Raw genomic sequence first — 14,456 nt, 5'->3', positions numbered from 1 at the left:
ATTGGTGTTAACCACCAAGTTTCTACTTAGGACCTATAAACTTTGCTGACCAATGAGCATTGCTTTTATTTTATCCTTCAGTAGCTCTTTAATGCTGTAAGTCATGGGTTTGTCTAGCGAATTTTGCTGAAAAACCTTCAGGGTGGTGGATGTGATTCTGTTTGCTAGCTTCCAATCTGAAAATTCAAGCAATGAGTTCATTTTCTGCATCTACTCACAAAATGGTCCATGGATTCTGTCTAAGTGCCATGAATTGTAGATGACCAAAACAATGGCTATGAATATGAGTTATACCATATTTTTTGGAGATTGTTTAAATCTTCACTTATTAAGCTTCACATTTTAAGTGTGTTTCAGCTTTAATTCCTAATTGCTAAGCAAATCTTAATAGCATTCTTTTCTGCATTAGTCACATCCAAGTTTAGATCCCATAGCTCTGAATGTCATTTGTGTTTTATTCATTCAGGGAATGCACTTTTCACTGGTGTACCCAACATTTATTGCCCACCCATATATTATTCTTGAGGAAGTGTTAGTGAATTGCCTTCTTGAAATACTACCATTCATTTGCTACAGATGCATCGAAGGGACATTTAGCTCAGTTGGCTGGATGGCTGGTTTGAATTGCAGAGTGACTCAAACAACATAGGCCCAATTCCTGCACCAGCTGATGTTACCATGAAGGACATCTACCTTCAACCTCTCCCCTCGCTTGAAGTGTGGTGACCCTCAAGTTAAACCATTACCAGTCACCTCTCTCTTTCTCCCTCTCTCACTATCTCTCTATATGTCTCTCTCTCTCTTACTACCAATGAGACAGCAGCCCTGTGGTCGGGTCAGACGATGGGAATTTTACCTCTACCAGTTAACTGCTCCTACAATGCTATAAGAAGGGAGTTCCAGGATTTAGACTCAATAACAGTGAAAGAACAACAGTATATTTTCAAATCCATATGACGAGTGGCTTGGAGTAGGATTTGCAGATGGTAATTTACCATGTATCTCCTGCCCTTGTTCTTCTCATCAGTAGAAATCATAAGTTTGAAAGGTGCTGTCTAAGGAAACTTAGTGAGTTGCTGAATTGCCTCTCTTCCATAGTAGACGGTGCTGTTACTGAGTACATAAAACATTAGAACATAAGAGCTAGGAACAGGAAGAGGCCATCTGGCCCTTCAAGCCTGCCCCACAACGCAATAAGATCATGGCTGATCTTTTCATAGACTCAACTCCACCTACCGATTCTCTCACCATAGACCTTAATTCCTTTATTGTTCAAAAAAAATCTATCTTAGCTTTAAAAGCATCAACTACTTCACTGGACAAGGAATTCCATAGATTTACAACCCTCTGGGTGAAGAAGTTTCTTCTCAATTCATTCAAAAACCTGCTCCCTCTAATCTTGAGGATATGCCCTCTCATCCTAGTTTTACTTGCCAGTGGAAATATCCTCTCTACTTCTATCTTATTTATTTCTTCCTTAATTTTATATGTTTCCATACGATCCTCTCTTTATCAATGAATATAACCCCTGTCTACTCAGTCTCTCCTCATACGCTAACCCCCTCAACTCCAGAATCAACCTAGTGAACCTCCTCCAGTGCCAGTACATGATTTCTCAAGTAAGGAGGCCAAAACAGCACACAATACTCCAGGTGTGGCCTCACCTGCACCCTATACAGCTGCAACATAATCCCCCTACTTTTAAACTCAATCCCTTTAGCAATGAAGGATAAAATTCTATTTGCCTTCCTAATTACTTATTGTACCTGCAGACCAACCTTCTGTGATTCATGCACAAGGACTCCCAGATCCATTCTGCATAGCAGCATGCTAACTTTTTACCATTCAAGTCATAATCCTTTTTACTGTTACTCCTACCAAAGTGGATGACTTCACATTTATTAACATTGTATTCCACCTTTGCCCACTCACTTAAAGTATCTATGTTTCTCTGCAAGGTTTCACAGTCCTCTGCACACTTTGCAGTGCCACTGATCTTAGTGTCACCTGCAAACTTTGACACGTACACATGTTCCCCTCCAAATCATCTATATAAGTTGTGAATAATTGGTGTCCCAACACTGACCGCTGAGGCACACCACTAGTCACTGATTGCCAGCCAGAATAGTACTCATATATCCCCACTCTTTACTTCCTGTTAGTCAACCAATCCTCTATCCATGTTAATACTTTACCCATCATGCCATGCACCTTTATCTTATGCAGCAGCCTCTTGTGCAGCACCTTGTTGAAGGTCTTATGGAAATCTAGGTATACTACATCCACCAGGTTCCCATTGTCCACCTTGCTCGTAATGTCTTCGAAGAATTCCAAAAGATTAGTTAAGCATGACCTACCTTTCATAAATCCATGCTGCTTCTAGCCAATGGGACAATTTCTATCGAGATGCTATTTCTTCCTTGCTAATAGACTCAAGCATTTTCCCCACAACAGATATTAAGCTAACCAGTCTATAATTTCCCATCATTTGTCTACCTCCCTTTTTAAACAATGGTATCACATTTGTTGTTTTCCAATCTGTTGGGACTGCCCCAGAGTCCAGTGAAGTTTGGAAAATTACTACCAGTGTACTTGCTATTTCTCCCACCATCTCCTTTGGTACCCTGCGATGCATTCCATCAGAGTCAGGAGACTTGTCTATCCTTAGCTCCATTAGCTTGCCCAACATTTTCTCTTCCATAACAATTATTGTTTCCAGGTCCTCACCTACCTTCGTCTCTTTGTCACTTACTGGCATGTTATTAGTATCCTCCACTGTGAAGATGATACAAAATACCTGTTCAATGCCTCGGCCATTTTATCATGTCCCCCCAGAATTAAATGTCCCTTCTCATCCTCTAAAAGACCAATATTTACTTAAGCCACTCTTTTTTTCATTTTATATATTTACAGAAACGTTTGCTATCTGTCTTTATATTATGTGCTAGTTTTTTCTCACGTTCTATCTTACTTTTCTTTATAGCTCCTTTTGTGGCTTTCTGTGACCTTTAAAGTTTTCCCCAGTCTTGTGTTTCATGCTGTTCTTAGCCACTTTGTATGTCTTCTCTTTCAATTTGATAGCCTCCCTTATTTCCTTAGACACCCAAGGCAGATTATCCCTTTTCTTACAGTCCTTCCTTTTCACTGGAATATACCTTTGCTGAGCACTTTAAAAAATTGTTTTGAAAGTCCTCACTGCTCATCAACTGTCCCACCACAAACTCTTTGTAGCCAGGTCCTCACTCATTCTATTGTAGTCTTCCTTGTTTAAGCACAGCACACTGGTATTGGATTTTAGCTTCAGACTCTCTATCTGTATTCTAAATTCAACCATACCATGATCGCTCCTACGAGTTCATTAATTATTCCTGTCTTGTTACACAGGACTAGATCTAGGATAGCTTGCTCCCTCGTTGGTTCCATTACATCCTGTTCAAAAAAACTATCGTAGATACAATCAACGAGTTCCTCCTCAAGGCTACCCTGGCCAAGCTGGTTTGACCAATTGACATATAGTTTAAAATCCCCCTCCCTTATTGTATCAGTGGTGGAGGCAATGAATGTTCAAGTTGATGGATGTGGTGCCATTCAATTTGATTGTTTTGTCCTGGACGATATCAAGCTTCTTGAGTATTGTTGGAGCTGCACTCATTCAGGCAATTGGAGAGTACCCCCTCATACTCTCAACTTGTGCTATGTAAATTATGAACAAGTTTTACAGAGGGACATGATGAGTTACCTGCTGCAGTATTCTTAGCCTTTTGCTCCGTAGCTACAGTATTTATATAGTTAGTCCAGTTAGTGTCAGGTCAATGGTAACCCTCAAGATGTTGACAGTGGTAATGGTATTCAATAATGGTAAATGCCATTGAATGTCACGGTACAATTGTTACGTTTTCTCTGTTGGTCATTGGCTACCGCCTGTTAGTGCAAATGTTATTTGACATTCATCAGCTCGAGCCTAGTTATTGTACAGATCTTGCTGCAATTGGGCACAGACTACTTCAGTATCTGAGGAGTCATGAATGCTGCTGAACATTGTACAAATATCAGTGAACATCCCCACTTCTGATCTTATGATGGACAGAAGATCATTGATGAAAGAACTGAAGATGTTTGGGCCTAGGGTAATATTTTGTCCTGCAGTGTTGTCCTGGAGCTGAGATTACTGACATCAACAACTACAATGATATTCCATTGGATATTGCATTAAGGTATGAATGCAACTAGCAGAAAGCATTTCCACTGATTCACGTTTGACTCTAGTTTTTCCAAGGATCCTCAATGCCACACTTTTGGTTGAATGTAGCCTTGATGTCAAGGGTGGTCACTTTCACCTCACCACTGAAGTTCACTTTTTTTGTCCAGGTTTGAACCAAGGCTGTAATGAATTCAAGAGTTGAGTGACTCTGATGAAACACAAGTGGACATGATTGAACAGCTTACAGTTAAACAAATTCAACATGATAGTTCTGTGGGTGATCTCTTTCATCTCTTTACTGATGAGCAAGTGTTGACAGAGGGAGCAGAATATTTTGGCATTGGATTCATCCTGCTTTTAGCATTGAGGATAATCCTGGACAATTTTCCACATTTTCAGTTACTTACCAGAGTTTAATCTCTACTGGAACAGGTTGGCTTGGAAAGTGGCAAGTTCTGGAGCACATGTCTTCAGGACTATTGGTAGAATGTACTGGGCTCATAACCTTTATAGTATCCAGTTTCTCAAGGCAGTTTTTGATATCAAACTGGCTGAAGACTGGCATCTGAGATAGTGGAAACCTATGGAGGATGTTGGGATGGATCAGCCACTCAGCACTTCTGGCTGAACATTGCTGCAGGTTCTTTAGCCTGCAAAAATTCTTTTGCACTGATGCACTTGACACCCCATCATTGAGGATGGGAATGTTTGTGGAGGCTCCTCCACCATTGAGTTGTTTAATGTCCAGTCCATTCATGATTTGATGCAACAGGGCTGCAGAAATTAAATCTGATCCATTAGTTGTGGGATCATTTAGCTGTATCTATCACATGATGCATTGTTTAGGAACAGGAAAATAGTTTCACCAGTTGACACTTCATTGACATTGTTACAATTCCTGGCGTGCTCTCTGGCACTTTTCATTGAACCAGGGTTATCCCCCACTTTGACAGGTGGATATGAAGGGCCATGTTGTCACAAATTGTGTGAATAAAATTTGAGCCAAAGGAGTTCAAAGCAACTGCTTCAGTAATTCAATGAAAACTAAACAGACCAGCAACGGGATCAAAACGGAATAACTTTGCCTGTTTGATTGATGCATCAGATACAATAATATCAGTAAAACAATGAAATCAACTCTTATGATATTTAACCTTGGCAGATCACAATCAAATGACAGATCCTGCCATACAGATTGTTTTCCTTGACAGAGGAACAGCCTAAGCAATGTATATATTGTGCACAGTGTATTATACTGTAGGGGGTTCATTAGCTCAGTTGGTTTGTGATACAGAGCAATTTCAACAGCAGTTGGATCAAGTCCCACACCAGCTGAGGTCACCATTAAGGTTCCACCTCTTAACCTCACCTATCAACTGAGGTGAGGTGACCCTTAGGTTCAACTCACTACAATTCATCTCTCTCTTGTGAGACAGCAGCCGTAAAGTATATGACATCTTTACTTTGTCATCTCACTACTGTCTAGTCAGAAAGTAATAGTTGACCATACATTAGGTGTGTGTGATTTAGCCAAATGAAAGTATGTGGCAGAATGGTTTGCTGATCCTTATTTCTTTTCTGTAGAGCTGAAAAAGAATGGGGAGATGGAATCCGTGGTCTGTCCCTCAGTGCAGCCCGGTATGCTCTGCTCAGGCTTGAAGAAGGTCCTCCTCACACCAAGAACTGGAGGTTAGAAGCCAATTTAGCTTTGAATATCATTGTTGAGCAAAACTTTAGGGGGTTAACATCTTCAACAGATAACTGTCAACCATTAACAGTGAGGGTTTGACATACATGGAATTCATAAGGTATCTTTAAATTTGTAAGCTGGTCAGAATAATGCAGTTTGTCGGGAAAACATTTGTTCTATATGCATTTTGTTGTGTTACTTGACTGAAGTGATTGAATCATGGACTATTTTGTTTACCTTGGGTGTAAGCATAGTTGGTCCCCATGCATTAATAAATCTTTTATTTCTCCAACAAAGTGTTGTGGAATGGATTACACTGAGTACTCAGTTCCAGCTATTGGAAAAACATATGTTCTAACCACAAAATTGTTCTGTTTGGTTCTGTTCTTTTATTGAATTCACCAAAATAATTTGATTTACTTGTAGGCCCCAGCTTCTGGTACTTGTAAAGGTGGACCAAGACCAGAATGTCAAACATCCACAGCTTCTGACTTTCACTTGCCAACTCAAGGCTGGGAAAGGGCTCACTATTGTGGGCACAGTGTTGGAAGGCAGCTTCCTGGAGAATCACACACAGGCTCAACGGGCTGAAGAGGTAAACAATAACCTAGTTTCATTGTCTCATTAACATCTTTCTGCAGAACATCAGCTTGATTATCGAGACAGATAGACTAAGGAATAGTCTTTCATAAATCTTGCTTAGAAATGAATTTCCAATTTATATTCATTGAGAATTAGCAGCTAGATCCCATGATATTTGTATAAGCAATTTAAAAGTTGTTTACCAAAGTCTGAAATGACATTTGCCCATGTTATATATTTAGATTCCATTACAAAACATAATGTTCCTATCAGACTAGTACACACTAGTACAAAATAATGTGAGTAACATATTGACCCATAGTATTTTGAAAGAAAAAAATTCCCTTGGTTTGAGAATGTGTGTTAAGTTTCCAAAATGTGCTGATGAATGCAGGATGTTTTAATCAGTTGAGATGAGATAAAAATAATAGGGTAATGGTGGCTTCATGGTAATGTCACTGGACTGGTATTTTAATTACCTAGGTTAATGCACAGGAATATAGCTCAAGAAATTAAATTAAGAAAATCTAGAGTTGAAGATTAGTGCTAGTGATGCTTGACTATAAACTATATTCAATTGTGGGGGGAAAAAAACCCATTGGGATCACTAATGTGTTTTGAGGAAGGAAATCTGTTGACCTTATATGGTGCAGCCAATATGAGGTATGAAACTCAATGATTGACATGTAGGGGAAGTGACCTTACAAGCCACTCAGTTCAAGAACAACTATGGGTGAGTAACAAATACTGCCAACCATGCATACGCATAAAATAAAAATTTTATTTTTCAAAATGGTCTGAATATCTATTAGTTTAAAATAAAGCTCGTACCATAGTCCATTCTAAGCTTTTAAATCCCTTAAAATATTTAATCCTTATAAAAACCAAAAAACTATGTAATATCCACATACCAAAGACAATTAATCCTTTAATAATCTTTTTGAGTTATTAAAGTGGACTCCCTGCTGAAATTATTGTAGGTTATGGAAAGTGGCCACATATTTTTAAGAACGCAATGGGAGTTTTTCAGAAATGTCAGCAAATAGTTTGTGCAAATGCTGGAAGAGAATTTTTTTCAACTTTTTTTCAAACGCAAGCATTTTTAAAACAATTAGTGCCTGAGATTTTAAATAACTTCAAGCTTGAGTTTTTATTTTCTTCACCATGACACAAGCATCTATTTTTTAAGAACTGGGAATTGAAATAATTTCATAGCTTGATATCAACCTTATACACCCTGCACAAGTACTTACGTTCATTCTATGTTATACCTCACTGAAGGAGCACGCTGAGACCCAAGGCCTTTATTCCCAGTGTTGTAAAACAAGTTAAAGATTTTATAACTTATGTAAAGTTCCCAATTTACCAGATTTTCAGAGCCAAGTTAATAGAAAGCACAGACCAGGTTCCTGTACTTAACAAGAGTTCCTATTTATTATAAGTAATTTGACTCTAGCTACGGGTAAACAGTTATAAACCATCATGTGTATAACACAATTACTTAAAACCTTATAAACCTCCATTTATGCATGCACAGACTTGCAGACAAACAACAGCTAAAATAGGTTATAGGCAGATGGAGAAAGAAGTTGAAAAGACAATTCAGTTGGTCTTTTCTCCCAGGTTCTGTTATTGAGATGATCTTTATGACTCTTATCCTGGCTAGCACATTGCCTCAGTCATCATTCTCCAGATGCTTATAGCAGGTTTAGAAGGTCTGTCAAGGGAGCCTTGAAGAGTTGTTGCCTACCTGAATGGTGTATTGAATGATCCTTAGATGTCATGTGCATTATCATTCTCCCAGGCATGAGAACAGATGGTGAGTGCTAGTAGGCTATTTGTCTATGTGTGGCATTGCCACCATACCCAAATTCTATCTTCACACTCACACACTTTTCAGTAGAAAACTTGGACAGAATTGAATACTACACCACAACCTACCACCACCACCACCACCACCACCACCAGGAGCAGACTGCGAGGTGCAAGTGAGCACCTTTCATCCAGCAGGAATGTGGAAAGGAAAGGGTACTTCACCTTCCCAATTCCGCAAAAATCAAGACAGGGCAGTGAATGTCAATTTCTTCCTTCCCTCTAGCAAGCCAATTCCTATCTTCATTATAATCTATCAGTAATGAGGATCTTGGGTCGTCTCCCCCCTAAATTCTGGCAGCCTGGTTGTAGACTGAGGTGGAGCTCTCCTGGTAAAGCACCCTGTGGCCTTTGGAGAGGCCCAGTGGCTAATTACTGCAGATAGATTATAGATGTTTTTAAATGGATTGTTCTTTTTTTCCTGAGATATTGCTTCAGAAGAAAAGTTATCATGATTCCATGTGTCAGACAGATAGAATTTTTTATTTGATGAGATCACTCTTAACTCAGATAAGCAGATGCTGAAAGATAGAAGATTAAAGTCAGCTTACGCACTTGTAATCTTTTATTTAGAGACTCTCATTATATATCATTGGTCTCCAAAATTACAACCATCCTCTCATTCTGCAGCTGTTACCCTTTTGAGCAAATAAAATAAATAATCTCTTAAGGGGGACCTGTAAACAAAATTAAAAACTAACTCAAATAAAAGCTTCGCTGGAAACTTGTTTTAAAAAATGTCATTCCCAGAGCTCATTATGTATTCCAACCTGCAACACTTACCAGTTTCAGGGAAACTCAAACAGCATGCTCCCTGTCTAAAGATATCTGATTAAAAGAAGGGCAGACAGTTGATCTCTGTTCCATATATGTGTGTCGGGCTGAAGGGCCTGTTTCCACACCGTAAGTAATCTAATATACACGCACTCAAAAATTCTTTTGAAAATGTTTTCACGTATATACTCTTGAACACTAAATTAACAAGAAAGGATAAAGTCATTATAATTCCACTCACTCATTAAAGAAAGCAACTGGTAGTGGTTTAATCTGAGAGTCACCATGGTAGATGTGAAGGGAAAGGTTGAGAAGCAGAGTCCTTCACATTAGTGAGGGTGCAGGAATTGAACCTATGCTGTTAGTACTACTTTACATTGCAATCCAGCTATCTTGCCAACTGAGCTAACCTACTCCAGCAATAGCCTCTCATAGGAACACTGTAACAAAAATCAAATGGTCAAAGGGAATTTATCACAGATAAATTAAATGTAGTTCCTGGGCTAATGATGCAGTCCAGTCACTGCAGTGCCCTCCAGTTGCGGAGGCTGCTGCTATATACGAAATCACAGATGAATCCTCATTTAATATCCATCATCAAAATACCTAATTGCAATACATTGAACAGCCCCCTATTTAGAAATGTTTTACCACAATATTATTATAATGCTATGGACCAGGCCAGATCCCTCAAAATATTTTTAAGCAGGTAGCCCAGACCGTAACTTTGATATTTGTTTTAAAGTAAGTGTCTAGTGGATATTTCCAGAGTGAATTAGCTGATCCAACTGCCAAGTTTTAAACAAACAGAATTTATTGACAAAATTATAGAATGCAACACAAAGAACAGAAAATAGAATACCAGCTAACTTATCCTCTCCAAAACCTGACAGACTATCCTGACTTAATGATAGTGTTCCATAAACACATCCCTTAGCAGATAGAGTAAAAGTGAGACAAACCAGGGGTTATGGTTTGAATTTAGAGAGAGAGAGAGTACCCAGCTGGACTTGCCCCAACAACCTTTCAGCTGCTGAACTGAATCCAAAACTCTAATCTAAATGAAGGCTAGCTATACAGTTAGCTGGCCACTTCCCTTTTTTTAAGACATGAAAGTCTTAGGCCGGAGGCATTATCTGTTAGCGGTAGACAAAAAGGGCCCCAATAAATTTTTCAAACCCAGCCTAATTGGAGTCTGGCCAATTACCCCTCTCTGGAAACAACTCAAGGGTATAGTAACCTTGTGAAAAGACCAACATTGTGATACCACCGCCCCTTAAAAAAAAGAACCATCGATATCCACAGATGGCTGCATTTTTCAAAACCCCAAAAAATAGCATTTTGTATCTTAAAACATTCATATACATTCACTGACTATAAACATGAAAACATGCGCAACTACATTAAGATTTAGTCTGTGGCATTCCCACCATTGAATGCCTCCATCTCGCATTCGAGTCTCGATAATGCATCGTCACTCATATTTTCTTGATCTGCCACATGCACAACTTTCAAATCGAATGGCTGTAACAACAGGCTCTATCTAAACAGTCTGACGTTTTTGTCCTAACGTTTCTCCACAAATTTCAATGGGTTATGATCTGTGTATATGATTATCTCAGATACATTGCTGGTAATATGAGCACTGAAATGTTGTAATGCGAACACCAAGTTCAAAGTCTTTTTCTCAACTGTCAAATATTTCTGCTGATGAACATTCAACTTCCTGGAGAAATACCTGATAGGTCTTTCTATCTTCTTGTTGTCTTCCTCCAGGAGCACAGCACCGACACCCACATCACTCACATCAATAGCTACCTCGAAAGCCTTTGCATAACGAGGTGTGGCTAATACTGGGATAGCGGTTAAGACAGTCTTCAGGCTGTCAAACACCTTCTGACAGTCCACTATCCACTGAAACCTTTTGCTCTTTTTTAGCAATTCAGTAACCGGAGCAGCCACGCTGCTAAAGTTTGGCACAAACTTTCGATAGAATTCACTCAATCCCAGGAACTGTAGTACTGCTGTTTTTGTCGATGGTATGGGAAATTTTCTAATTACTTTTGCTTTTGCTTCCTGTGAGGCCATTTGTCGGTGTCCAATAACATGGCACAGGAAGGTGACTTGGGCTGTAGTTTTATCACCAAGCCAGCCTTGTGAAGTCAATCGAACAAGTCCAATAAATGTTGTAAATGTTCCTTCCATGAGTCAGTAAAAATCATCAGGTCATCGATGTACACCACACAGTTGGGTAATCCAGCAATGACCTTATTGGTTAGTCTTTGAAATGTGGCTGGAGCATTTTTCATACCAAATGGCATGACCGTAAACTGAAACAGTCCATTTGGCATTCCGAAAGCTGAAATTGCCTCTGCTCTTTCTGACAGAGGTACATGCCAGTAGGCTCTGAGCAAGTCCAACTTAGAAATATAAGTTGCTTGTCCCACCTTTTCAACACGATCTTCCAACCGCGCAATTGAAAATGCATCAGTCTTTGAAACTACATTGACTTTCTGATAGTCCACACATAACCGTTGGGTAACATCTGGCTTTGGCACTATAACTATGGGTGAGCTCCAGTCACTGTAACTCATCTCAATTATGTTGTCTTCGAACATGCGTTCAATCTCCTTTTGAATCTGTGCCAACTTTAGAGGGTTATGCCTCACAGGCAGCATCTCCTATATTTACATCACAGTACTTCCCAGTTTATTTCTCCCCATATGATAGCATTAACTCTTTCAGGTCATTTTGATTTTTCTCAGCAAAGTGATTCAATAATTTATCCCAATTTTTGACAACTTCCTCGTTGTCCAATTTAATTTGAGGAATGTTCAATTCAGATTTCTCTGAACTTGGTTCTTCCTTCTGTGCTGTAATCATTAATACCTTCTCCTCCTGCTTTCCTTCCCTGTCAAAATACCTTTTGAGCATATTCACATACCACATTCGGTGAGATTTCTTCCTGTATGGATTCCCTATCAAGTAATTCACCTCACTCAATTTCCTTTCAATTTGCTCTGGTTTTTGTCTCAACTATCTGATCGATAGTCTCTCCTACTGCCATTTCAGCTTCCTTATCTGTATCCTTTGATCTCTCCTGTTTCAACTGGTGACTCTGTGACCTCATTACAGTACTTCCCTGATTCCAGGGTGAAAACCATACATTGCTTCAGTTGCCTGAGTCTCCAATGGCTTTTCAACCACGTCAGGCAGCACAGCTACTGGTGAATTGGCTATATCATTTGCAAGGCAAATTGTATTCCTGAACTTGAGAGTTTGTCCAGTTCTCCTACCACAAATTCTCCATTCTTCTCTGGACTCTCTAGCCTCACTTTACGTAATTGAGCACTTTTTGTCTCACCATCAATTCCCATTACCAGTACCTTTTCTGGCAGTAGTCCTTCAAGAGTACGTATCTCCTCATCCTTCAACATCACAGACTGAGAAGATCCTGTGTCCCTTAATATTTAATCTCTTTACCTGTTACTCCTGGCCTACGCGAATAAACTTTACCTTTGCAGGTATATTTTCGAAGCAGATCAGCACTTCATAAGACCATAAGACCATAAGACATAGGAGTGGAAGTAAGGCCATTCGGCCCATCGAGTCCACTCCACCATTCAATCATGGCTGATGGGCATTTCAACCCCACTTACCCGCATTCTCCCCGTAGCCCTTAATTCCTCGAGACAACAAGAATCTATCAATCTCTGCCTTGAAGACATTTAGCGTCCCGGCCTCCACTGCACTCTGTGGCAATGAATTCCACAGGCCCACCACTCTCTGGCTGAAGAAATGTCTCTGCATTTCTGTTCTGAATTGACCCCCTCTAATTCTAAGGCTGTGTCCACGGGTCCTAGTCTCCTCACCTAACGGAAACAATTTCCTAGCGTCCACCCTTTCCAAGCCATGTATTATCTTGTACGTCTCTATTAAGTCTCCCCTTAATCTTCTAAACTCCAATGAATACAAACCCAGGATCCTCGGCCGTTCCTCATATGTTAGACCTACCATTCCAGGGATCATCCGTGTGAATCTCCGCTGGACACGTTCCAATGCCAGTATGTCCTTCCTGAGGTGTGGGGACCAAAACTGGACACAGTACTCCAAATGGGGCCTAACCAGAGCTTTATAAAGTCTCAGTAGCACAACAGTGCTTCTATATTCCAACCGTCTTGAGATAAGTGACAACATTGCATTCGCTTTCTTAATCACAGACTCAACCTGCATGTTGACATTTAGAGAATCCTCGACTAGCACTCCCAGATCCCTTTGTACTTTGGCTTTACGAATTTTCTCACCTTTTAGAAAGTAGTCTGTGCTTTTATTCTTTTTTCCAAAGTGCAAGACCTCGCATTTGTTCACGTTGAATTCCATCAGCCATTTCCTGGACCACTCTCCCAAACTGTCTAGATCCTTCTGCAGCCTTCCCACTTCCTCAGTACTACCTACCTGTCCACCTAACTTCGTATCATCTGCAAACTTCGCTAGAATGCCCCCAGTCCCTTCATCCAGATCATTAATATATAATGCGAACAGCTGTGGCCCCAACACTGAACCCTGCGGGACACTGCTCGTCACCAGCTGCCATTCTGAAAAAGAACCTTTTATCCCAACTCTCTGCCTTCTGTCAGACAGCCAATCCTCAATCCATCCCAGTAGCTTACCTCGAACACCATGGGCCCTCACCTTGCTCAGCAGCCTCCCGTGTGGCACCTTATCAAAGGCCTTTTGGAAGTCTAGATAGACCACATCCACTGGGTTTCCCTGGTCTAACCTACTTGTCACCTCTTCAAAGAATACCAACAGGTTTGTCAGGCACGACCTCCCCTTACTAAATCCATGTTGACTTGTTCTAATCAGACTCTGCTCTTCTAAGAATTTAGAAACCTCATCCTTAATGATGGATTCTAGAATTTTACCAACCAATTTTACTTCCTCCTTAACCAACCTCCGATCAGCTTGTACACTCTGATGCAGCTTTCTAGCTTCCACTGTGCTTTCTGTTACTATTCCAACAAAACTCCCAGACTGGTCCTGTTTTCCTACATCTGGCTTTTTCCTAGCCCACCAACACTGTGATTTCATGTGGCCTACTTTATTGCAATGAAAACACTGGAGAACTTTACCTTCTTTTGTCCCCTTCAGGGTTTCCTTTTTACCCTGCAGTAAGTTCTCCTTATGATCTTCACCAAGATCTACTTTTCCCTTTCCACGTGAAGATTTCTCTTTGCCCCAGTTTCTATCCCTCATGGACTGAAATGGATTCTGGAAGCCAAACCATGTTTTATGGACCAACTCTCAATCATCAGCCACTTCAGCTGCTAACCTTGC

General features: G+C 40.1%; 1 protein-coding gene across 4 annotated transcripts in view; it reads left to right on the top strand.

Moving 5' to 3' along the window:
• The window catches only part of LOC140463166 (solute carrier family 12 member 5-like), a 1,088,806-nt gene that overhangs the window by 1,041,569 nt on the left and 32,781 nt on the right, over positions 1 to 14,456 (top strand). For all 4 annotated transcript variants that reach the window (XM_072556937.1, XM_072556936.1, XM_072556940.1 and 1 more), the window contains exons 16-17: positions 5,786 to 5,890; positions 6,318 to 6,486. In XM_072556937.1, the coding sequence (XP_072413038.1) occupies positions 5,786 to 5,890; positions 6,318 to 6,486 (274 nt within the window). The remainder of the gene's footprint in view (positions 1 to 5,785; positions 5,891 to 6,317; positions 6,487 to 14,456) is intronic.

Source organism: Chiloscyllium punctatum, chromosome 37, assembly GCF_047496795.1.
Source record: "Chiloscyllium punctatum isolate Juve2018m chromosome 37, sChiPun1.3, whole genome shotgun sequence".
NCBI lineage: Eukaryota > Metazoa > Chordata > Chondrichthyes > Orectolobiformes > Hemiscylliidae > Chiloscyllium > Chiloscyllium punctatum.
This window is presented reverse-complemented; position numbering and strand designations above follow the sequence as displayed.